Source organism: Anopheles marshallii, chromosome 3, assembly GCF_943734725.1.
Source record: "Anopheles marshallii chromosome 3, idAnoMarsDA_429_01, whole genome shotgun sequence".
NCBI classification, from domain to species: Eukaryota; Metazoa; Arthropoda; class Insecta; order Diptera; family Culicidae; genus Anopheles; species Anopheles marshallii.
In genome coordinates this window covers 71,069,333-71,093,925 of record NC_071327.1, presented here as the reverse complement: position 1 = coordinate 71,093,925, position 24,593 = coordinate 71,069,333, and the positions used below count along the sequence as shown (strand labels likewise).

The 24,593-nt window shown below is 43.9% G+C and overlaps 1 protein-coding gene across 1 annotated transcript; it reads right to left on the bottom strand.

The window, feature by feature from the left end:
- Positions 1-1,837: 1,837 nt before the first annotated feature.
- Positions 1,838-5,379, bottom strand: LOC128714512 (uncharacterized). The gene is made up of 5 exons (XM_053809386.1): positions 5,299-5,379; positions 3,835-3,909; positions 3,602-3,762; positions 3,343-3,516; positions 1,838-3,281 (listed from the first exon to the last, which is right to left on the bottom strand). Exons 1-5 carry the CDS (start codon positions 5,377-5,379, stop codon positions 1,838-1,840), a joined length of 1,935 nt encoding a protein of 644 aa, XP_053665361.1.
- Positions 5,380-24,593: the final 19,214 nt, after the last annotated feature.

Genomic DNA, 24,593 nt, shown 5'->3' with positions numbered 1-24,593 from the left:
AAGAATGTTGCCAATGAAACGCTCCAAGCGCTGGGACTCTATAGGTACAATGTGGAAGTTTATAGCAGGGTCTCCAGACGCTAATGATTTAACAATTATCAACAGGACACTCAATAATCTTATAGAAGATAACAACGCACAGATAACAATAAATAGGAATATAAATAATCAGATCAAAGAACTAACCGCAAAGACTCGAACCATCATTACTCAATTCCAATCCGAGTCGATGGAAATTCATTCCATTAACATTTACTTTCATTTAAAAAAAATAATAGATAGCATGCAAGATATAGTAGATAGCATTTCTGTAGCAAAAGCCAATATACTTAATGAAAAAATATTGTCGAATTATGAAATCAAATGTATAGAAAAAAAACTTAGCAGCTGAAGATCTCCCGTTCCATTCAACCTTAGAAGCACTTTCTTATGCCGACGCATCTGTAGCCACCAACCACCAAGAAGTGATGCTGCTAATCAAAACCCCGAAACTCGACCCAAGAACGTTCGAAAAGTTAAGAATCTACCCCGTTTTGCACCACCAAGGCTTGATTCACCTGCAACACGACCGTTATTTAAAACACGATGATGTGAGATATCGAGTGAACACCCTAGCCCCGAAAATATTTAAAATCGATGAAGTAGAGTTAGATGAATCCAAATGTATTCCAAAGTTAATGGAAGGACAAGAATCGTCATGTAATTTCACGAAGAACCCAGCAAGATCAGAAATTCTACAGATTTATAATCACGCCATATTGATAAATTCCGTAGATGCTTTCAACCTCACCACCAGTTGCGGAATAAGTAACAGGACTTTAAAGGGTTCATATGTGATAAGCTCCAACACCTGCGATATCTACATCAACGAAGTAAAATATTCGTATGAATTCGTTGATTTCGTTGGAGCCCTAAACCTTTATCCGCTTGATGGGGTGTTTATCAAACGACAGTTGGAAATATCGAACCTGAGCCTGGAGCAACTACATGACCTACATATCGAAACTCGCAAAGAATTGGAGAACATTCGTCTGGAGAACAACTCTCTTCACTTTACCTGGCCATCGATAACCGTTTTCGGAGGTGTTGTGTTTCCACTCAGTGCACTGGGAATAGCAGTTCTCTGCTTGTATGCAAACAGGTGCAGAAAAACGCATACGGTAATAACGGTTAATCGTTCGTCAGCAGAAGTGACACCCGAAGCAAGCTACGCAAAATTTCCGAAACACAACGTGAATCGTGGACGTTCACCTCTAAGGGGGGGCGAGTTAGCAACGGTGAGTCGATGAGCGACACCGATTATGCTGATGCGGCGATCGTCAGCAGTTGTTGGCGCAAACAACAGGTCAACGTATGGAGTTGGCCTAATTACGATACATCGATGTCGGCGCGATCGTGAAGCTCAATAAAATAGTTAGTTGGTTTCTGGCAATCGACCGTTTCACACTCTTTTCTGAAAGAAAGAAATATAACTCGCGCTTGCGGTGTTATCAAATATGATAATTGAATTAACACCAGCGTTTCACTTTATCTCCAAAGGCAATTAAACACCATACTAAATCTCGTCTATTAACGGTGTTAATCAAATCTAAAGTAAAAATATCGTCTCAAAACCGATCGTTAAATAACAGACATTATCTATGTGGCAATCAGGTTCTTATGCCAAGATGAAATTATAGGAATAGATACATGATTACGGTTATTTTTACACTTGCAGAATATTTTATTGCTATTCAATTTCCATTTTTATTGCTAATATACTCCCGTACGCTCGCTATGGTCAGCAGTAGCAGTAGCGTATAACAGTTTTTGCCTTTTGCCCGATCCCACTACTGTCCTACATATATTTCTGCCGTCCAAGCGATGCCGTCTGCATCGGCACACTGTTCTCAATGTATTGGGACGTCATCGTCGCGCTCGGATCGGTTGCTTTGGTGCCACTCTTGTGAGATCGTTTCATGCCGCGCTTTCTATCGTGCCCGTTGGTGGCGGCTATCGCTTCCAGCATCAGTCCGTCTACCGTCTGCAAGCTCTGCGCACGTTGCAACGACAGACGGAGCGGTTTCTTGGGCGGTGCTGGCCGTACACCACCGGCATGTTTGCCGACCGGGCCGGACGGTTCCGAGGCGTATTGGTCGTTGGTGTCGGACTCAAAGTCCAAGCTTTTCACCGTCCGAATATCGCCACGACGGCCAATCGTGGCTGTTTCGTGCGTGGTCGCGGCTACCAAACGCTTCCGTTCGCCATTCAAATGCTCTACGCTACGGGCATGGTTGCGGCTGTGACTATGCTGCAGCAAGCGGTTCCGATCGCAGTCGCTTTCGAGATCGGTGGTGCTGCGCTGCAGCTTTGCCCCGAACTGCTGCAGATAGCGTTCGCGATCCTGTCGCCGTGTCTCGCGTTCTCGCTTATCCCTTTCCTTGCGATTGTAGTACTGGGCCGTCAGCGAATCTCCCCCATTGCCATTGATGCTGATCTTGGACGATGACAGCGAGTTGCGCAAGTTATACTTCAACACATCCGATCCCCCGTTCGTTAGTTCGCCATTGATTCGATCGCACTCCTTTATGATGGTGGTCGTTGTGACGTGCCCCGGGCTGCCATTGCGCGGCGAGGATCCCTTTTCATCGATGTAGTTGTAGATGTGAGGCGGTTGCGGTGTTTTACCTTCCGGTGGCGTCGAAGGTGGTGAGGTGATGCTGATCGAAGTAATATGTGCACCGCCACTACCGTTCACTGCCACTCCACTGCGAATCACTCCGCTGTCTTTGGAACTCAGCAACTCCCTCACCTGATCCTCCAGGTACGATATTCGGTGCTGCAGTCGAACATTATCGGCCTGCGTTTGCTGCAGTGACTGATGGGCTAAATGGTTCACACTCGGTGCTTTCCTAGCACGTGCCACCACTATTTCCGACTTGGAGTGAGAACCAATCGCACGGGCCATCTCTTCCCGATTACGGCCACCGATCGCTTTACCGTTGATTTCAATGATACGATCGCCTCGCTGTAGACTTTCACCTTCCAGCACCCAGTCTACCCAGAAGCCGGGCTGCTCGTTTCTGGTACTTGCGTTCCAGCGACCCGTCGACGCACGGATAGCAAGCAGACTTAGGCTTGCGCCCGATTGTAGCATCCCGTAGAGGGTGTTTGGTTCTTGCTTTGGTTTGTCTAGCCGTCCCTGCAGGGCTCGTGCTTCCTCGACCAGCGAAAGTAGCTGCAATTCTTCCCGCCCAAGCGCATACTCCAGTTCGGCCTGCCGTATTCGTACATCAATATTGCTAAAAAGAACGGAAGGGCTATTAGTTACGCTTTTGAGGATGACTGCATACCGTAACGCACTCTGTCACATCGAGCTTCTCCAGTGCCGATTTTAGATTTTTAATCACATGCCGTTTGGTTTCGGCGTCTGATTTCAGCTTTGCCAGTCGCTGTTCGGCAACTGGTCGCTCCGTATCGTCCAACGGTGGCCCTGTCGGGCGTGGTAGCTTTCCCAGGCCGAGTTGTAACCGTAAACTGCAAGAAGCGCAATAAGGAAATGTTACATTAAAACCCATTCGCTTTAAGAACTCCTCAAGCTATCGAAGTGATTTAGGCTTACTTCTGTATAACAGCTTCTCGATCTTGTAAAGCCGTTCGCAATTCGCGTGAAGGTGGCGCTTCGGGTCTGGGGGATGAGCGAGCTGACAGAGACCCTCCAAGGGACGTGCCCTTTCTTCGTCTAGGTGTTCCTGCACACAGCGAAACCTCAATATTTGCCATCTGAAAAACATACAAAATGGGGTTTTTAAAACCATGTCTAAGAAGAGTTGTCGTTTGTGTTTATACTATTACCTTCGCTTCTAGAGTTTCCAATTGCGACATTCTGGGGGGATGTTGTAGTGATTTGCCTTGCAATGGAAGAATGGTCTGCGAAAGAAGGAAAGAAGGAGAATATTTAATGTTATCTCACTTTGAACTCTTTGTATGCTCTAAGTCTCTCAAATGTGCATCCAAGTCTTTGCTCTCAAGACCTTAATTCTATGGTTAAACCCCACAATTAATTGCCGTTCGTGTGTTCACGGACGATTTACGTGGCTGAATGTTTTTTCTACAACGTACTGAAACATCCTAACACCTCGTCCACCACCAACAGAATTGACTCGTGCACATGGAATAATACCAACGATGCAGAGTGCTGTGGCAAACAAATCAATGCACTATCGTTACATAACGCTACCTACCATGTGGAGGCCCTTTTTTGCTATTCAAAGCAACTACTCTCCTGCAATGGCATAATGTAACTGCTCAGGGGTGGAATACCAACAAGCTTGCACTTTATATTTCCTGCCACCACACACACACACACACTCAGTTTTGATGACGAACCGAGACCGGGATCGATCTTTGGAGTCTATCATTTGTACGAATTAAACGTGCGGAGAGTAGGTAAGTGTCGGTCCCACGCCTCGCGAGTCAATCTGATTTTCCATCTTTCTTCGCAGTTTCAGCCACCAGGTCGCCAGTAGCCCTGCCTCAGTCGCTAATTTGGCTTCTGGTTGTGATTTGGTTTGGGATCGAGCTTTTTCCTTCTTTCGAATGCTTCAAATAAATTCATCACGTTCACCCGAGCCAACGAACGAACGTTACGCTCGCTGCAATAACATCACACCATGCGCCCGCTCACACACACACAAATGGTAACTTCAGCATCACTTTCGAAATCATAAACCACATTTTCACCATCGCGGCCGGATTAGACACGGTCGGGATCTGTTTCAGCCACGGTTGTACCTCAGGCGTACTTGGGGTTTTTTTTTTTATTTTCATAATTGTATCTCTTCGCGCCTGCGGTCGGATGTTCGACGAGCGTACACACACTCATCGGACAAGAATGTGTCAACCGACAACTTTCCCCTCGATCGTTCGCCAACACCATTTTATCATTTATCATCTTTCCGAACGGGCGTATAATCAATCATTCATTGCCCGGAGGAGGAGAGTTGGTAGGCCCAGCACGGGTTGCGCGTTGATTCAGACAGTATCGGCCGACCCGAGGTGTTCGAGCGAATTGAATAAAAAAAAACTGATGATTAAGGGGTAACCCTTTTTTGCATAAATGAGAGAGAAAAAAGTGTGCAGCCCGATGCGTCAATCCAAACGGTTGACGGCGCACTAAAGCTCTCTAGGAACTATTAAGTACGATAACGAAAAAAAAACGTCACCATGACTCAGATATCAAATTAGATATAAAGCCCGATCTTCAAAACTTTAACGACTTTAGCCCAACTGCTGCAAAAGATGCAGACGGGTACTTACCATCGAAGAAGAACGTTCATTCAGAAATGCTCTCGGAATGGCTGCTGGCGAATGACTAACGACGATGGTTCCGGATTCCATCACGACACTATCATGATGAGGATCGGCTAAGCGTGCGACACCGACAAAGTGTGCTTGAACAGTTGGTGATCTGAAATTGAGAAAAATATTTATTGGAAAATTTAAAATTAGTCCGTAAAACTATTGATGATGAGCTCAAGCTCAAGTTTAAGGTGTTAAAGTCCTTTATAGATTGTTTTAAAGTGGAACTGGAATGTATGGAGGTAGCTATAGAATTCTTCCAACTTTGCAGATTTTGTCCAGGATGAAGACCTTTCAGAAGAACTGACATATGCTCACAACACACAACTGTCAAAAAGTCTGAGAATTTACCAAAAAAGAGGAAACATTCCTAGTGTATCGGTAAAAGCATCAAGAAATGATATAAGTTTCATCTCAAAACCCCTGTACGCTTGTCAATTCTTTGACGCAATTTGATGATGTCACTTTTTGTTCTTAGCGCAACGATCTATAAGACACATATCATCCAACATATAGGGTTTTCTTTGAGATAAACTGGTAAATTCAGAGTCATGTCAGGGATTCTGATGAAGTTGAAGTACAGTCTGGAGTTGTTCACACTTTCTAGGGATCTCCTTCCAAGGGGAGCTTGATTCAACTACAAAAGCTTTCTTCCCCCAACACTGGCTCAAGACTGAAAAGGCTTTGCAGTTCCACATATTTAAGCCCCAATTGAATTGTGGTGTTTCTTTGTGAATATTTTGTACACCCACAATAAGACTTCAGAACGTGCTTTGTCAAATATGCAAATCCTAGATACGGGAGGAATGTTCCCGGGTGGGATTTGATACCGCACACTGTCGTGTGAAAGACCGCCATCACTACCACCTAGACTACGGATCTAGACCGACGCCACTCGCATAAAACAACAACTTAAAGCATGACTGAAAGTAAAAACAGAACGCAAATCTTGAGCATAATTATACGCTCTAGAGTACGTCGTTTAAAATAATAGCTAGAGTTAGCTAGTTCTTTCCCTGTCTTTGTTTGTCGTGAAAGGTAGGCGTGCTTTAAGCAATAGATAAAATAACACACTATTTAAAGATAACACACGTAATCAGTCGTTCGGCTTTGATGTTCATGCTCTGTTCTGTGCGCACATAATCATTTTGTGCATTCTCAAGCAAGCGATACAACGATTTAGATAATTCCCCAAACCCAGCATTGTATAACATATCCTAACAAAAGGTTCTACGAAACAGCACACTGCCAACCCGGCCCTAAAAGCAGCAGAAAACCAAGCTCCCCCTTGAACCTAAGGAAACATCACGCCTAGAGCGCCTAATGCATGCGATCCCGATGTACCGATCCGATGCGCTCCAGTTTGCACACATAATTTGCCTTCAATTTGCCTCGCAAAAAAAAAAAAAAAAAAAACTACCCCATCCCAAAGCAAACTGCCACAATCAGCACCCTTTCGACGGGCCGTGACGTTTACCCACACATGCTGGCCCGTATGTGATATAATCGCATCGCAGAAATTGCTCTTCTTTTCGAATTGCCCACCTTGTGTACACCTCGAGCGCGGGGTTGCTTGTTTCGTCATCGGGTCTGGTGTGCGATCATACGCCCGAAACATAAGACATAACCGCCAAACGTGGTGCAAAGTAAGCCGCACGCAACAATGCTATCTCGCGCACGGGGCACCGGCCCTTGTGTCTTTCGCGATAGAACCAAGGGTGTACGTGCGTGTATGTACCACGAACGATGGTGATCGGTGGGATGTTTTAGCGATTAACAGCACGTAAATAAATGAAGACATTTCGCACAGTAATGGGTTGCAGCTGGGTCGTTCGATCGTGCTGGTAATTATGGCATACCTTTAAGAAGATCAGGTGCTGTTCTTCAGAGGACGTTCAACGATAAGAATTTGTACTTATTCTTTATTAATGTATGAAATACTCTTAAATGGTGAAAATTGTTTTTTGTCGATAAACTCCTAAAAAGATCACTCATTCTTTCAGGAAGTCGAGGACTTCAATAAACTCCATTACACTTCAGGAGAAAAGAGTCTCAAATTTTCATACTCAATATGAGATCAATACAATTGACGCGCAATTTTTCAACATTTATGCGCAAAGATAATTTAATATTCAATTCAACCTACAACGTTTAACTACTCAACCCTGCTGACGGACGCAGCACTTGCTACCCTTTTGCAGGTTTATATTCACTTGATGCCGGTCCGGCAGTTTTCTCCCATTCGCAACTTAACAAGGCTCGCGACTGTTTAATTGACCTTTACTTTCCGCCTGTCTCGGCGATCGCAACGGCTAAGATGTTCCGTTTTGCCCCACCGCTGACCCCCTTATACCCCTGCCCGAGCACGCACGCACTATTGGCCTTCGCTTTTTGGAAGTTTTGTGGTAGACACCAACAACACCAAAAAATGAAGGAAGCGACCCACCTATTTAGCGAGCCCGGCTCGTGAAAACTGAAATGAAAGAGAAATTTATTTTAAAGCAGCTCTATCGAAAGTGCGCCGCAAAGTTTTCTAGTAATCAGCTTGTTTTTCGCCTCCCTTCCCCAGCCTTAAGACGTTGTTACTATAGTTTGTATCGAATTGCAGATCTTATCCCCATCCGACAGTGCACCGCGGATGGGAAGTGCTCCGGACACACCAACGCAATGCCGACTCGGTTCCAAGCTAATGAGCCCGGGGGGTGTAGTTGGCCAAAGGTGATAATTTCTTTATGAAACCTTATTGCTAGCCCGGAGTTTCGGTGAAATACTTTAATTTTCACCACTTCCCCGGACGGCGGGTAGATAAGGAAAATCGTGCAACGGGGGAACTAAGTAATAAATAAAGGCCGACTCGCTGCCCAATCGACGCCAAGACGCTACGGGAACGCGAGTTTTTTTTTTATCTGCGCAGCATATTGCTAACCGATTCGCACCTGGGACCCAAAAAAAAAAACCGGCCGGGTCAACGAGGCATTTCCTTCCTTCCACAAATTACGTCGTTCCGATCGGCGAACCCAACGTTCGATCGTGTTCCAATAGCATGTTGGCGTTATTATTTATTTTCCAACACTTCCCAATCTGCTGCGTGTCCCTTTTCTTCGCGCCGAACCCATTCCGGGCGCATTAAATTCTATTGCACCAAATTTTCGGACCCACTGTCCAGCCGTATCTTGCACGTCCGATCTTTACTCACACACACTGACCCCGGATGTTTTCGTCTTTTTTATCTTTTTCCTCCACTTTTGAGCACGAAGCACATTTCGGTGCCTTCGACACCACATGGAGTTTTCCGCTGATGGCGGTAGAACCATCTTCAAGAACATCTTGCCTGGTTTCGGCCGGGTGGCTTTAAGACCCCGCAGTAAAGTAAACGTAGAACGTAAGCGCTGGGTCTTATTGCTCTGCTCACGGAACCGTGTCGCCGGCACGGAGTGCGATTCTTGCCGACGATGAACGCTTCTTATGTATTATGAAGGTTTCTTTGTTAGTTTTTTTGTTATTATTATTATTTTGTTTGCCACGGCCGCTCCTATCGCATTTACACACGTACATACCCTTCGGATTCATGCCTCAGTTCCCGAAGCGCAATACAGCGCGCAGACCTGGTCCTTTACATCCTGTATGGGAGCGAGTCTCGCATCAGTGACCGGTGAAGAAGTTGGGCATGGAAGAATCACTAAAGCAACATTTAAACTTCATTCACACACACACACACACCCGCCCGGGAGTTTGGCCGGGCACGCAATTCTCCAATCAACCAACCGGAGCACCGAGGGCTTTACGGTTGGTTTGACAGAACACCGCAGACCACTGACAGCGACTACCAAAGCGTGGGGGTTCCCTGGGTAGTGAGAACTCGGGCCCCACAAACTTCACCAGCAACCCCGCTTTGGATTAACCGCAGCACTCCCGGCCAAGTGCTTTCGGCGGAATAATTGTGTGAATTCTCGGCCCGCGTCCTCCAGCAGCGCACCTCTGCACGACATTGTGGTCGCAAAACCATGTTGATGGTCGTGGCCAGGAACGGTCGGTACAAACCCCGGGTGAAACTTCCGGTCCTTTCGGTGGTTGGAAACCGAGACCAGGTGTGGTTTGGCTGAAAGTGTTTCACCGCCCGTCCAAAGTTATAAATCCCGCGAGTCGCTTAATGTCGCGAAAGGTTCTTTACACCCTTCGAACCACATAACCTAGTTTCCGTAGGGGTCCCTCCAAACCATCGTTCCTTGTAGCTTTAGCTCAATTGCCGCGAGTTACGTACTGCCGGAATTTTATGTCCCACGAATACCGATAGGGTCAACTTCATTAAACGAAACATTCCTATTCGTTAGCAACGAAATATGCTGGCATGGAAGAATTGTAGGCACGCGTCCAGCGATAAAAATAAATTAATGGCAACGAATGTCAAATGGTTACATGGAACATGTGGCAGCCAAACCAAATTTAGGACACTGAGGATTAGTCACCGAATTATTACTGAGGTGATGGGATAGTGAATCGATGCCTTATTATTGGAATCTTGATTACATCTATCGTAATACAAGAAGGGAGATACGCTAAAGTGCAGCAATTCCAGGTGTATTACGGTGTTGAATTAAAATGATCTCCCTTATACTACAAAATCGTCTTGTCCCATTCGTCGAAAAGGTAGTTGGAAACTATCAGAGAGGATTCCAAAACGGAAAATTAACCACTGATCAGATCTTCACCATGATCTTGGAGAAGATTTCGAAGCAGCAGCTACACTTCTTCCATCTCTTCATTGACTCCATCGCATACGACAGAAAGGCCAGGGTAAAACTTTACGACGCAATGAGCTCCTTTGGAATTCCGGGAACGGAACGAATGAAAATGACCAAACGTCACATGTCAGGTGATGGTAGATAGAAAACTCTCAGGGCCCTTTGCTACCACCAAGGGTTTCCTCCAAGGATATGGGCAAGCTTGTCTACTCTTCAACTTAGCGTTGGAGAGGGCCATCCTCGACTCGGAAGTTGAAACTTCGGGGACCATTTTCTATAAGTCAATCCAGATCCTGGCATACGCTGATGACATGACAAAGGATTGAACAGGAGGCAGAAAACCTCGAGTAGGAGATTAACAAGACAAAACCCAATTTGATGGTAACATCACCAGCGGCCTTGCTAAGAATTTAGGGCTAGTTAAACAAGGATGATACAGTACAGATAGGCAAACGCACCTTTGAAGTCAGTTATCTCGGGCTGCAAGTCAACATGGACAACAGCATTGATGTTGAGATTCGGTAGTCTTTCTACAGTCTAAAGAAGCTTCTCCATTCAAACCACTACACTCCACTCTCGCGACGAACGAAGCTGGGACTCAGTTACAGTGCTCAAACACGTCTCTGAGACATGAGCTTTGTTCAAAACTCAAGAAAACCCTCTTAGCTGTGTTCGAGAGGAAGATGCTTAGAAGGATTTTTGGTCCACTATAAGTGTGAAAGGGCAATGGAGGAGCCGCTCACTGCCGTATAGCGGACTCTCCAGGCTCCGATGGGCTCCAGGCACGTCATCAGAATGACACCGGACGATCCAGCCCGTAAAGTGCATTTAGGTCGTCCACTTGGACAGAGGAGACGTGGAATGCCCAAATTGAGATGATGCCGTTGATGCGTCCACCAGAAAGGCCTGGATAATGGATTGGCAGACGAAGGTGCTCAACCGTGAGCGGTTCAGAGGATTCCTACAGAAGGCCAAAACCGCGAAGTGGTTGTAGCGCTAGATAAGTTGTCTTGACTGAGTTCTTACTGTGCCGATTAATTGAGGAGCTGAGTGACTTGCATAGTCTTCAAGAAGCTTTGCATAATTCTTAATTACTTTTATAATTATTGAACACGCACCAATAATTGGTTTTGTAACAGCAGAGTTCCCTAGAACAACCCAGACTATCGATCAGCATTCACTCATTACGCCTTCTTCCCAAAACACCCATCATAAAACCGCGAGGTGTTGAGTGTACCGTGCAGCGCTTGGTTCTAATAATTATTCCGGCGCGGATTCCGGCTTGGTGGCGCAGAACGGCTTTAAACATTCTTAGCACATGCTCGCACACACCACAGAAAAGGATTAGCAATGATTCATTTCCGCGTTGTAACGGATCGAGGGTTGCTAGACACCATTAAAACCTGCGTCTTGTTCAGCCGGCGAAGGTCAGCACGAAATCCTTCATCTAGAACTGGAATTGGATGGAATGGACCGTAGCCTACAGACCACGGCACCGGCATTCCGTTCTGGGCACGGGCAAAAAGCAGTGCTCCATAATTCATAACGAGAAAGGAGGGCTTTAAAACCGATTTGGCAAACAATTAGTTGTGTAACGCTGTGTTGAAAAGATCGTTAATGGATAACGCACTTGCGCAGGACCCGAGAACCCGGGGAAACGGTCACGCAGCCATTGCATTGTCCGCCGATTAGAGAACCCTAAAGACAGGGGTGGAGATGTTTGCAACTTCCTTCTATTCAATTTGTTCCCCCTCCGGTACAAGGTCGTAACGCATCATTCAGTCCGTGTTACACCGGTGTTACTTTCGACTTGTCCCCTGTGCTGTTTCGGTGGAATATTTATTATCGAAAAGCCAACGGCATGGTGTGTGCATGATAAATCACTGTATGTGGAGAGACCCTCTTTAGCCAACCTCAGGGCAATAGAAATAGAGAGGGGGAAAGCAAACCCCACGAAAACGGACCGTGCGCGTCCCTTTCGGCCGGGCTCTCCGGTTGCGCTGATGCATGAACTTGACCACAAACTTGTCCGCGGTGCAGCTTACCGACACAAAGGGCGCCTCGCAAAGACGTTACGCATGATTTCGCCTTTCCGTTCCACCCAAGGCCCGGCCTTAAATATGTTGCATTGTCCAGCGATGGTGGATGGAACCGCTCAACCACAGCTAGGCGGCCGGTGGCCGAGGTTGATAAACGCATCCGGACCAACCGATCGATATCGTTTCCAACCCCTCGTCCTCGGGACCAACCCGACCAAACGGACGAAAAGGTGCATGCACGTTAATGGGTGGTAAAAACTAATTTTTGACGATCTTCCGCACACACTTAAACGCCCCGGGTGGTGTGGGGGAAAGGGGTCGGCATATCGTGCGTGCCCTTATGTTGCCGAATGCGGCGACCGCTAATGCGCTTACCGGTGCATAATGCAGCGTGGTCACGCACCGGTGAATTGCGATGCTGCACACCTCGTTGCGGTGGGAATTGCACCGTCTGTCACAAAACGATACACCGGCAATTATGCGTTATCCGGATGATGAACGATACTTCCACACGGCACGGTACATAAAACGATCGTATTAATCAAGGGTATAATTCAGTCGTGTTTAGTTTCCAGTCTACTTCAAATGTTGCATTCGAAGCTGCTAAATATGTGTAAAAGTTAGAATTTTGCTTCGATAAATTCATCATCTCTGCTTTAAAATATTATTCTTTTTCTAGTATTTTTTATGACTTTTTGGAATCTTTTTTTCTTCTACAACTTATAGATTGTTGCTTCATTAATGTCACGTTGTATCATAGTATAAACCTTGACTATCACATTAGTTAGTTCCGTTTGTTTTGTTTTGGTTTAATCTTTTATTATCAATTTATTCTATCACAGTTTATCTGTCCTACAGTCTCTTTTTATCTATTTATTTTTCACTCTGATTGTTCGTACTTGTATTTTATTGTTTATATTTTATGTTTTATGTAATTATATTTGTTCTGTTTTTTCAACATTCTATTATTTTGTTTATTTTATGTGTTTTTTTTTCTTTTGCTTTATTTTTATATCATTTATATAACGTTTTGGACCATTTGAAGTAGTTTTAATACCTCTTTCTTCTTTTGATTTTTCTTTTATTGTTCTCCTCCTGATTAATCTATTAGTCTTATTCTCAAATGATCTGTTTACTACGAAAAATGAATTGTGCTTGATGTATTGCATTATTATCATACAAAAGAAGCCAGAAATAACTCTTTTCTATATTCTAAAACTGTCGAAAATTATTTAAACAAGCAAAACACAAATCACAAATCCTACATTCCATCATGCCTAAAAATGCGTTAAATCGTACCATAACGCGCAGCACCAGCATTGATTCAATCAATTCGAAGCATGCACCGTTCTGCATTACATATTCCAATTCCATTTCGGGCTGTAAGCCGAGCTGGGCGTCCCTAACGTTATTATTATGCTGGAACCGAAAAACCTACGACCTTGGTTTATTTTTCGCTGCACTGCTTCTCCGGTTGTGCCGGTCTAGTGGCGGAGCAAATTGAATATCTAACGAAAAACAAAAAAAATTGACAGCTGACAAAGGCTGTGTTTTGCACCCACGAAGCAACACAGCCGACGTCATTTCGCGCAGGCGTAATATGAATAAGACAAATGGATTAATTTGTGGTAAAACAAAAGCGAACTCCGTCTAAGGTCAATGGTTGGGAGCGAAGTGGAGCGAACAGTTGTCTGCGCGAAGAGCTCAATTCGCACATAAAACTTACCGGGCGAACAGGAAGTCCGCTGATGGAAGGCAGAAAATTTAATCTTGCTGTCGCGTCAAGTCGGAGGTTGAAGTTGGCACAAACAGCTTCTATCTGTTAGAATCGTTCATTGTGCAATTGGAATAAAATTCCCAAACGATGCTCTAAAACTTGTTCTCTGCCTTCTTCTACTACTAGCAACAGCTAGTATTCCTACCTTCGTATTGCACAATCCCATAAATCAGATCGCTTGGTGCCACCCTGTTGTCCTGCCCATACGCGTTTTGGTTTTTCAAACAATTTTAATGATCTGTATACACACCGTGTAAACAATTGCAACAAATCAAAACGGCTGTATGTAAAGCAAGGAATGTGGTGAATCAAAAAAAAAAAAGCACCCATAACATTACCACCCAAACAACACGCATCGTCCATTAGCGTCGGCACCCGATCACTTCACACCCAGCCAATGCCGGTAACAATGGTGCGCAAAGTTATGCGCAAACGGAGCAACAAGAAAGAAAGACCGCAAACACAACCATCCCAAGCATATACACACACCTCCCGAACGCAAGACCGTATGCATAACAACAGGGAAAACGAAACGGCTAATGCAGTATGTGGCTGGGGCCGAGAGCACGGTGATCGTCATGATCGTCGTGATGCCCGCCGCGAGATCCGCTCCGTCTTGCCGAGACACCGACCGACGTTAATCGACGAGTTCCCCACGCTACAATAACTACAATTATAAATGCAATTTACCGTGCACACCGGCGCGAACGGGCCTAGCGTGCATTAGGCAAACGATGGCTGATGGAATATGGCGATTGGGTGCGTCTTTGTGCATACAAGAGCGCAGGAGCAACACACCAGCAAAGCGGCACAAAGATGGGAAACAAGGGTCCAAAACACCTCCAGTTGTATCAGCGATGATGCTCCAGACCCCCGCTCGAGTGTCATTAAAATGGTGGTGGCAATTTTACTGTCACACGACTCCTGCCTTAAGCGTCATCGAGGTCGAGATGTTGGTGCTACTGGCAATCTGGATCAATTGGTCTGGTCTGTTTCATTAGCCTGGGCGGATAGGACAACAAGTGTTGGCCAAAGGGCGACAGCTGCATACGCTTGTGAAATCTTCCAAATGCCGACCCATATGTCCAAGTATCTCGGAGCTAGATCTTTAGCACCTCGATCCATCCTCGGGTTTCGGTCGTGGGGAACCGGATTGGCTTTCTCTCTCGGGATCGATACCCCCGCCAATGATGCCGTGGTTAGTGATTAGCAGTTTCAAGGTTAACCATCATCGCATCCGATCCGACATCCGCCGATTACCCACGAACGGCCTTCATCTGCGAGTGCCCGCCCCGCTCAAGGAGACATCGGCGATAAATGCGTGCTTAGTGTGTCATTGCATATTTATTAGCGATCGAATGACTGTTGGAATGTCCGCCTCGGGACCGGTTTAGATGTGCCGGATGGATCAATTCCGTTTGTTGGCCCGTACACATTCCTGTGCCGTTGTTGTTGTTAAGCTGTTCGATGCATTAGTTGCCATTAGACGGCACTATTGTTGGTGCTGGCAGCTTACACTTTGGTCTAGTTTTTTTGCTCGTTGAATGCTGTTGCTCCTAGGAATGTTGTAAATGTGAAGAATCATGACGCGACTCGCAAGATCTCATTCATCTATAGTGATCCAAACGTGTCAACATGCTGCAAAAAGTATGCAACACAAAATTCTTTAATCTCTCAATGTTTTTTGATTGTCTAATGACTTCAGTTTTTAGCCTTGGAAGAACGATATCCATTCTCCAAGGAATTACGAATCTCAGAATTCTGAGGTGTCTGAGGATTATCTCACATATCTGCATATTGAGAATGATAATAACAGTCTTCGATCAAGTATCTCTGGAGCTTTAGAAGTTCGTGGAGCTCTTTTGATATTCATTCCTCTTCAGAAAGTCACGTCTCTCCATAACCGAAGTTGAGAACCATTCCACCAGAAATATTATTCTCCAAACGCTGATTTTGACAATTCCTGCAGGTCCTCTGATCATTCTCAATTAAAATCGATTGCAAGGACTGATCAGACGTGGACATTCAACATTCAATGTACTGAGCCACCTCACGCACATTCTTCAGATATTTCACACAATCCACGGCCAAAACCTTCCAAATACGCACACGAAACACGTCCCACGAATATCGCACGATGTCATCGGAGCGATTTGCAGCGATCAGTCTTGAAATAAATGCGCACCGCTGCGATCGGTCCCATAATCGACGATCCATTACAGTCAATCGACATATTTTTTTATGACTTCATTAAATTCCGAGGCAATTCCCGGGCAACAATGTGTACGCGCCGCGGCATGAAAGGCCCCGGATGCCTCCCGAAAGCCCTTCCCTTCGGTCGTGGGTCCGATTGGAACCTGTACGGCAAACCGGGCATTCGTGCGTTGAATTAACCATAAACCAAACCGCAGCACTGGCCCGCAGAGTTTTCGCATGATTTATCACACATGTCGGGCATGTCGATCGAACCGCTTGAATCTTCGAATTCCGATAAAAGGCTTGGGCAGGGCCGTGTCTCCGTTCGTTCCGTCCTTACTTTCCACGATTACCCGGGGAGTTTATGGTTTGTTTTTTTTTTGTTGTGTTTATTCACCCCCTTTTTTGGCTTGGCAAAGCAAAGCGAAAAAAAAAACATTGGGAGTAACATAAACAAACACTTGGGAAGGCAACAACAAAAAACACTATCTCTGAGGTTCCTGGGCCCCCACTAGCGGGGAATCCGGGCTGGTGTGCTTGTGCGTTTCTGATAATTGTACATATGACCCAATTGTTCGATGATCAGATCGTAATCTGATGTGTGAGCTGTTTTCCAGCCACGCCTTGAAACGCTGTCGACTCCACACATCTGTGGAAACTGTGCTTTTCTTCTGATCGCGCATTGCAATTGCCTGCTGTCTTTTCTTTCCGCTACGCGCCTTTTTTGTTGTCGAATCGTCGATCGTGTGCGATCGATACGAATGTGTAAAAAGAAAGCACCTTTTTTTCTTGATTTTTCCAAGCCTCCTTCCCATCGGATCTTCTTGGGGGTAGATCAGTGCCTTTTTTCGCCTTGCTGCGTGTTGTTTCGCATTGAAACGTAACATAACGTTACATGCACGCCGCTGGCTCGTCAGCGGCTCCAGCTTCAATTACTAACAGGCGTCGACTCACCAGGCCCAGGTCAACCTGTTTAGCTGCTGCCAGTCTGCCAGTCGCACTGGATTTGGCTTTGTTATTGTTATGTTTCGCGTACCCCTACACGCCCGTTTCCCGCTGCTTTCTTCTCCACCGGCATCTGCGGAATCTTCCCATCGGTGCAGATCAAAACAGATCACTTTTCCCTTGCCGTTCGGTACTTCGGTTTTCACTCAACCGATGCGAAGGCTCAATTTCACATTCTTGCCATCGCAGCCGTGACTCACGCTTGTGGTGCGCCCCACCGAAAAGCCGAACCTCCGCCAGAGCTCTAGACAATAACAATGTTCCGGCTGTGATTCAAACGGGCGCACAAAAGAGCCCATAAAACCCTTCGGGGCAATTCCGTCCACACCCTTTTCCCTTGCACGGTTTCGTAAGCCCGCCCGGTCTCCGTCCGCGTGACTTGGCAAAGGTGGCGAAAAATAATTCGTCTGGTCTGCGCATCTGTACGTCCGGACGAGATTGTCCGCCCGGTTGCGCAATTCCATCCAAAACCACTCTTTTCGAGCCGGAATTCGGCAAACCTTGCGGTGCTTTTACCGGCCGGGTGTTCAACAATGCGTTGGCACTAATTTTAAGGTGTGCCAAACGATGAATGGACCTGGCTGTATGTCTTCCGCTTTCCAGATGCGGAATCGTCTTCTCACTTCGCTCAGCGACACCGGAATGGAAATATGATCCTCCCATGCTGCGTGTACCATCGACACTAATCGGCGATGACACTGTTAAGCGAAAACATTACAACGCCCGTGTAGCGACCGGTGCGACAAGACATTTTTGCGCTTTGCGCGGCCTTGTGTTTTTTTTTTTTGGGACGACACTTTTACCGACTCGATCGTTACGCCGTTTAACAAAGGCCCATTTCGTTGCGCTGGAAGGTCATTTTAAATTATTAGCTTTCTTTCTGCTAACCGGTGGTGTCTGGGCTGGGTTGATGGCACGAGGAAACGTACAGTGTACTGATCTGAATTAATGAATAGCAATGAGTACACATACTTTGTTTGTAACATCTGCCATTAAACAACAACAACCGTTTAAGGAAAACACACACACACGCGGATGAATTAATGTCTGCAATAAGGCACGTGTCTTCAATTCACGAGCCTAAATAGAGCCTCAATGTGGGTCTTACAGTGCAGGAGTTCAAGACTTAACATGACTTAAAATTCATTACTACCTTAACAATAGATTTACAAGAAAGCTTCCAAGGTATTACCCCCAAAAGTTGGAGGTTTTATTGGGGATAATTGTTTTATAATTTTTATCCAAACGATTGTCCCCAAGAAACTTCAATTTTTGTCCAACTTTTTTAACAAATTCTCGTCTAATTGAGTTCAAGAATGAAAAGAGAAACTGGAAATTGCAATTCGAAAACAAAGCGGATTCTGACACATAGCATTCTAGCATTCTATCCAAAAATGGGCGAATGGTACCAAGTTTGGAATATAATGCTAGATTGGTGGAACTTCTCATGTACCATCCTCCAGACAGTTGATTACCAGAACAGTAAGATGTGACATGCTAGTGATGGAATATTATTGACTCCTATCTAATGTAATTTGCTATCCGTTTTATCATCAATACTCCATCAATGTCATTGATAATTTGACCACTCGGAAACAGCTCACAATATGTGACCTCCTTTTAGATCCCACCATAATGTGAGTTCCCACCCTTGCCATTCCGTGAGCAAATATTTCTCTTCTACGGGTTGGAATCGAATTTGTAGAACCAATATTAAATAAAAACATTATTCTTCTCAACTTTGGAACAGATTATTTAATATCCTTAATTCTATTATATGTGTTTAGCACTAGAACTGCCGGTCCAGTCCGTTTGACTGAAACGCTTCAGTTTCATTACAATTATTTTTGGGGTAAAACAATTCTACCACAACAGTAGCATGACTTTTACATATCTTTTCTGCAGTATGAACTCAACAACGTATTAAAAAATAATCCACGACATGGGAATTTGTTGTAAAGTGACCATCAATGAAAAACGCTTGGTAGCTCTAGTGTTAAAAATGTTTCACAACCAACAAAAACATTTAGACAACTTTTTTCCTCCTATATTTCAGCAAATTTATGATCTTCACCTTTCGCGTGAGGCCGTTACAGAACAAACACCACCAATCTAGGAAGAATGATTCTTAACCTTCACAACCGCAAACAATCACAATCTTCCTCTCTTCTCACGCTGCGGATTCGTTAAAGCAACAAAAGCAGACCAAACCCTAATCGGTTCAACTTTGGCCGCTGTTGACGACGCCCGGGGAGCGGGATATAATGTTCTTAAACCGCACAAAAGCATACATCGGCCCGCGTTGAGAAACATAAACAATCGGCTGAGACAATAGGGTCGGCAAACACAATTCGCCACATCCCGCCACACAAAGCCATTCTCACACGACAAAGAGAAAGGAAATGTGGCAAGGAAAAACACGCATAAAACGAAGGAAAATGTGCATCGGTGCACCGTACACTTCCACAGTGATCGACCCCGCATCAGGCAGGCGGGACCAACACAATGTTCAACCCCAATTGCGACCCGATCGATGGTATGCGCGAGGAATGCAAAAAGGAAGAAGATCCCTTTCCCAAAGCCTTCCACCACCACCAAAAGCCTTACGACAAAACCTGACGCTCGGGCTTGGCGCAGCCCGGTGTTCTGTGTGTCGCATGCGTGGCTCACCCGCAACGGCCGTAGCAGCGAACGAAGGGAAGAAAGAAGGACCGCACAAACGGTTTTGGCGTCCCCGGAAAGAACAAATGATCGAAGAAAATGTAGGCAGAAGGAAGTTGTCGCAAACAGAAACGGACGCTTGGGTTAAAAGGAAGTGCGAGCCTTTTTTGAACAAATGACGCACGGGAAGGATATTCCCTCGCTGAAATTGTTTTATACACACATAAAATTGTTCTCCTACTTACCGTCTAGAAGATTTCAAACGTGCACGATGGCCTTACGACTGCCGATGGTTGAAGATTTCTTTCCATTGCATCAACAAATCACAATACAAATGTCACTAATATCACCTTCACTGCACGAATTCAACGGCATCACCCAAACATTCCCACACCGATTATGTTTCCCGATCCCGTTCCACAGCGTTTGATAAACTGCCCTCGCCGTTTTTTTTGCCCCTCACACGATGCACATGCACTGGACGTTGTTTATTCTTTCCTGGTCTCGCGCACCAACCAGCACACACCGGAACCCGGGGCTTCCTATGCGCAAACAAACGTTATAAAATTAAACATCCACTGCTAGTCCCACAACGCGTTCGATCAACATTCGATCTTCACGGGCACGGGCACGGTATCGAGATGTGAAACAAGCGAACAAGTTTCTGCGTTAAGTTCACGGACCACAAACGCTGACACACGCGCTACGGTTGAATTTCGGTTTTGAAATGGAAACCGTTCGAAGCGCGAACGTACTTTTCCCCTCTTGCGTGGCCAAACGCATTGCGCACTCTGGGACGGTCAGTGGCAATCGTCGGTCATAACTTTTATTTTATTACGAAGCTGCCCGTTGATTATTTGAAAAAGTAATTTAGCTACGTCCTGTATACTTCTTTTCCATAAGTTTTATATCTCGGTGCGAATTTATGTAAGTATTGTTGTTGTACTTCGATGTGCTTGATTAGATGTAATGTTCGAGGAAGTTGTAAAAAAAGTTGTAACCAACCGAGAAGGATAAAAAGAGGATTTACATATTTTCGTACTAGTTCTGCCGGATGAATTTTGACTTTAAAATCAAATAGCTTTATCAAGCGGTATATTAGACCAAACGCAAATCCCCATTAGATTGCCATAAGATCATTAGATTGCCGTGTGAAGATTAGATAAATTAAACTGAAATAATGTGAGTTGTCATTAAAACTAAAAAATGGACTATTTGAATGAAAAATTTGCTCTCTTTTGGGTAAAAAAATGGGTAAATTATTTATGTAATTTGTATCATTGCTTGCTTTACTAGACACCATTTTCCCTCGCCGCCAAAACGACAGTCGTTGTTATAGAGGAACGGTCCTAATGGAACTAGTGGTCCTGACAAGCAATGAATCTGAACGAATCTTAAAATTGAATGAATGTAGTTGATTATTTGCTCCAAAGATTCATTAATCCTCAAAGATTTAGAAATCGTCATATATTCATGAACCTGTGGGGAAACATGACTTTATAATTATTTATTCTGTTTGGTTTTAAAGTTAGAATTAACTCTAGTGCTTAAGACCGAGAATTCAGTTTCATTTTTTAAATTAAAAACACCAACCTTTTGCCTGGACAATGGTTGGAAAGATTCAAATTGAAAAGCTTGTCTTATGAAATTAAATATTACAAGCGATTAATTTTGGACTTAGTTTTGCTACTGTCCCGTTGTGAGTTCACCCATACCCGCAAAAGGCTTGTGTAGATACGCACGCTTTACCCTCACTAAACCAAACAAACCGTTGTAACATCGCTTTACATCTTATCTCGTTTTGTTTCTGTCTTTTTCGTTACATCTCCTTTTGTACAAAGTGAGTCCGGTTTGCTCATGAATTTATGTATAACTAATCAAAAAGTGGAAAGTAGTTGAATTTAATATTTTTCTTTAAAACTCTTATCGTAATTGAATTGCTATCTTTCAATAACTGATGTGGAAAGTTGTTGAAGAGTTCAAATTACAGATTTTAATATCGAACTGAACAGATTTAGATAATATTAAATTTCAATTATTTTCATAACTACATTGAAAGCATCCCACCCTTGTTAAGAGGAGCTGTACAAAAAATCAACATAAATGCATAAATAGCATGCATTGTGTAAACTCACATCCTTTCCTAAAGAACTCAAAAATAATCCTCCGAAACTATACTGCAGGCAAGAGTTTAAAATATTCTTGCAAGCAGAAGGCTAACATATTGCCACATGGCACAACAGTTAAGACCCTGTTAAGCGGTGTGCATTTTTGCATATAATCGGTAAAGTCATCAGCATTCACCACAATCCTAGTGGTCCGTTAAGGGAGTCCGATTCCCTTTGGATTTTTTTTTTGTTGAGTCCTAACTACAGTTACGAACATTCAAACGGGAACATTAAAAAAACTCGTCACTAACGTCACCGAAATGAGATCAATCATTCGGGCACCCTACTAGAGGGACCAAACGTGTAACAACGGCGTTAGTTGCCCGCTTGCATAATCACACAGTACGCACATGCTTCGTCCTCAACACGCTGCACTTATCAACGATTATTCTTTTTTTTCAGCTCACATACACACTATTGTTTCGTACCCTTCCGTTTAGATCCCGTCCCTACAGTTGCGTTCGCCTGTAAGCCCCAGATGTAAGAGAAGGGTTGCTACGATGATGAGGAAAATTCGACAATTTTCGACCACTTTTCCTCCTCGGGCAGGGTTGGAAACTTTTGTTCCAACGGTGTAATGTTGGATTGCAACAGGATGCGCGCATTGTACCGGGCGAATTTTAGGATTTGTGGTCGGTTTGATCAGGTTTCAAAACAAACACTAACAGTTCGGGTTGGCTTCATTACCCCCGCTACAAAACCCTCTGCCCTGTTCCTGTACCACGAAAGGGAAGTTAGATTTGTACAAAAGATTACAATCGAATGTTGATTTTATCCCGAATAATGGTAACTGCTTTGATTTGATTTTATTTACGTTTAAACCCAAACCGATGCGGGTAGCCATGTGTTGTTTTATTTCTTAATTTTGTTGATTTAATTCGTTCGGCGAAAGGGTTCTTGTTTGCAAGAATAAAATTTAATTGTATTTGTTTTATTTATTCTAAATTTAAATTCATTTCATTTCATTTTTCAAATCAATATCTACAGCCCATGGCGTAATTATATGTACAGTAGTTTTTTTAAAGAAATAAAAAATTTCAATATTCGATAAAAATAGTCGATTCTACAAAATTTTGAAAAAAAACAGTTTTTAATAATTCTTTACCATTCATTCATTGTGACAGAATTTTAGTATACTTGTACCTTTAGTCTTGAATGACTCGGAATTTCTAATACTCTAATAATTCTAATATTTCTAATATAATAATAATAATGACATTTTTGAATATTTGTTGATTTATTTCTATATCACTTAATTTTTTTCAAAATATCTAAAGAATTAGATATTAAAATTAAGAACATTTGATGAGCTGATGAACCAAACATGATACCCCACATATCTGATGATGAATGATTCTTCGAAGATGTTCAAATAATGCTTCTAAATATCTGATGATGCAGTTCCTTTCATTTCTTCAGAATTTCTATAGAATTAGAATATTTTATTGAAGAAAACCTTTAAGAATATTTGATGATCTAATGATCCAGCACGGATTCGATTCGTAATGAATATTCAAATAACGTTACGTGCAAAGACATTAATAGACATTATAGAATTAGACATTCAGATTCGGAATATTTGAGAATCTAATGACTGAGATCTGATCTGAAGTTTACATTTTCCGAGGCATCTGGATCATTCATTGTAACTTCGTAGAACATCATTTCGATCCTCTCTTGTCTTTTGCCCTCAACGTCACATGTAGCCATATGTTTCTGCACGCACTGTATTATAAGCAACAAGTTGCCTTAACTTTGTGTTGTCATTTAGTCGAATATCATTCCTCAAATAAAGTTAAATTTGCGCAATAAAACTCGAACACATTCCACATCCAATGCACTCTAACCCCAAAAATGCCTTCCTACTCGCAACGCAAGTGTTGCAATGCTATTAAAATGGCATAATTCCCCCTCCCATGCAGAGCAGCATAAGAAAAAAAAAACACACCCCACAACACTTAAAAAACATTCACGTTTGCACCATTTGCATCGAAAGGAAATCTTCCCATTTCCCATGGAACCGAAGCAGTTGCCGAACGGTCCGAAAAGTGGTACTTCTGGAGTAGCGTCATAACAGCGCACCAGCAGAGCGCATCAAGTGGTTTTTATTGCATTGTTGAGCATCGTTCCAATTCCGCGCGCCCGGCGGGAGCGATGGGAAACGTTCGATTGAATCTTTCTGCCCGTTCAGCCATCAAAAAGTGATGTATTGTTCCGCTCGTGACAGTTTTGCACGGTAATTATCGCTATATTGATGGCGCTTCTGTTTAGGTAAAAATGCGTTGGATCGTTACATCTTTGGGGAATTCGAAAAAAACTCGAATCGAACAGCTTTTGGCAGAAAAAAAATGTAACGATCGCAATTTACAAAACGCTTCCTAGCGTAGCATAAACAAAATGCAAATTTCCACCAATGCCAACACCTTAACCCGGGGCAAACGCATTTAAAAGTCTATAAATTTTAAACTACAGCGAAACAACTCAAGCCATAAATCGCATTTAATTTGTCCACCACCATTATCGGAGGGGAGTAGCAAAAAAAAAGGGACGCGTTCGCAACTGTAACACAGAGGTCGGTTAGATAGGACAATGCAACACTTACTCTGCTGCAAAAGCGTAAGAGTATAAGCACCGTGCACAGGCACTTTAGGTTTTAATCGAAAAA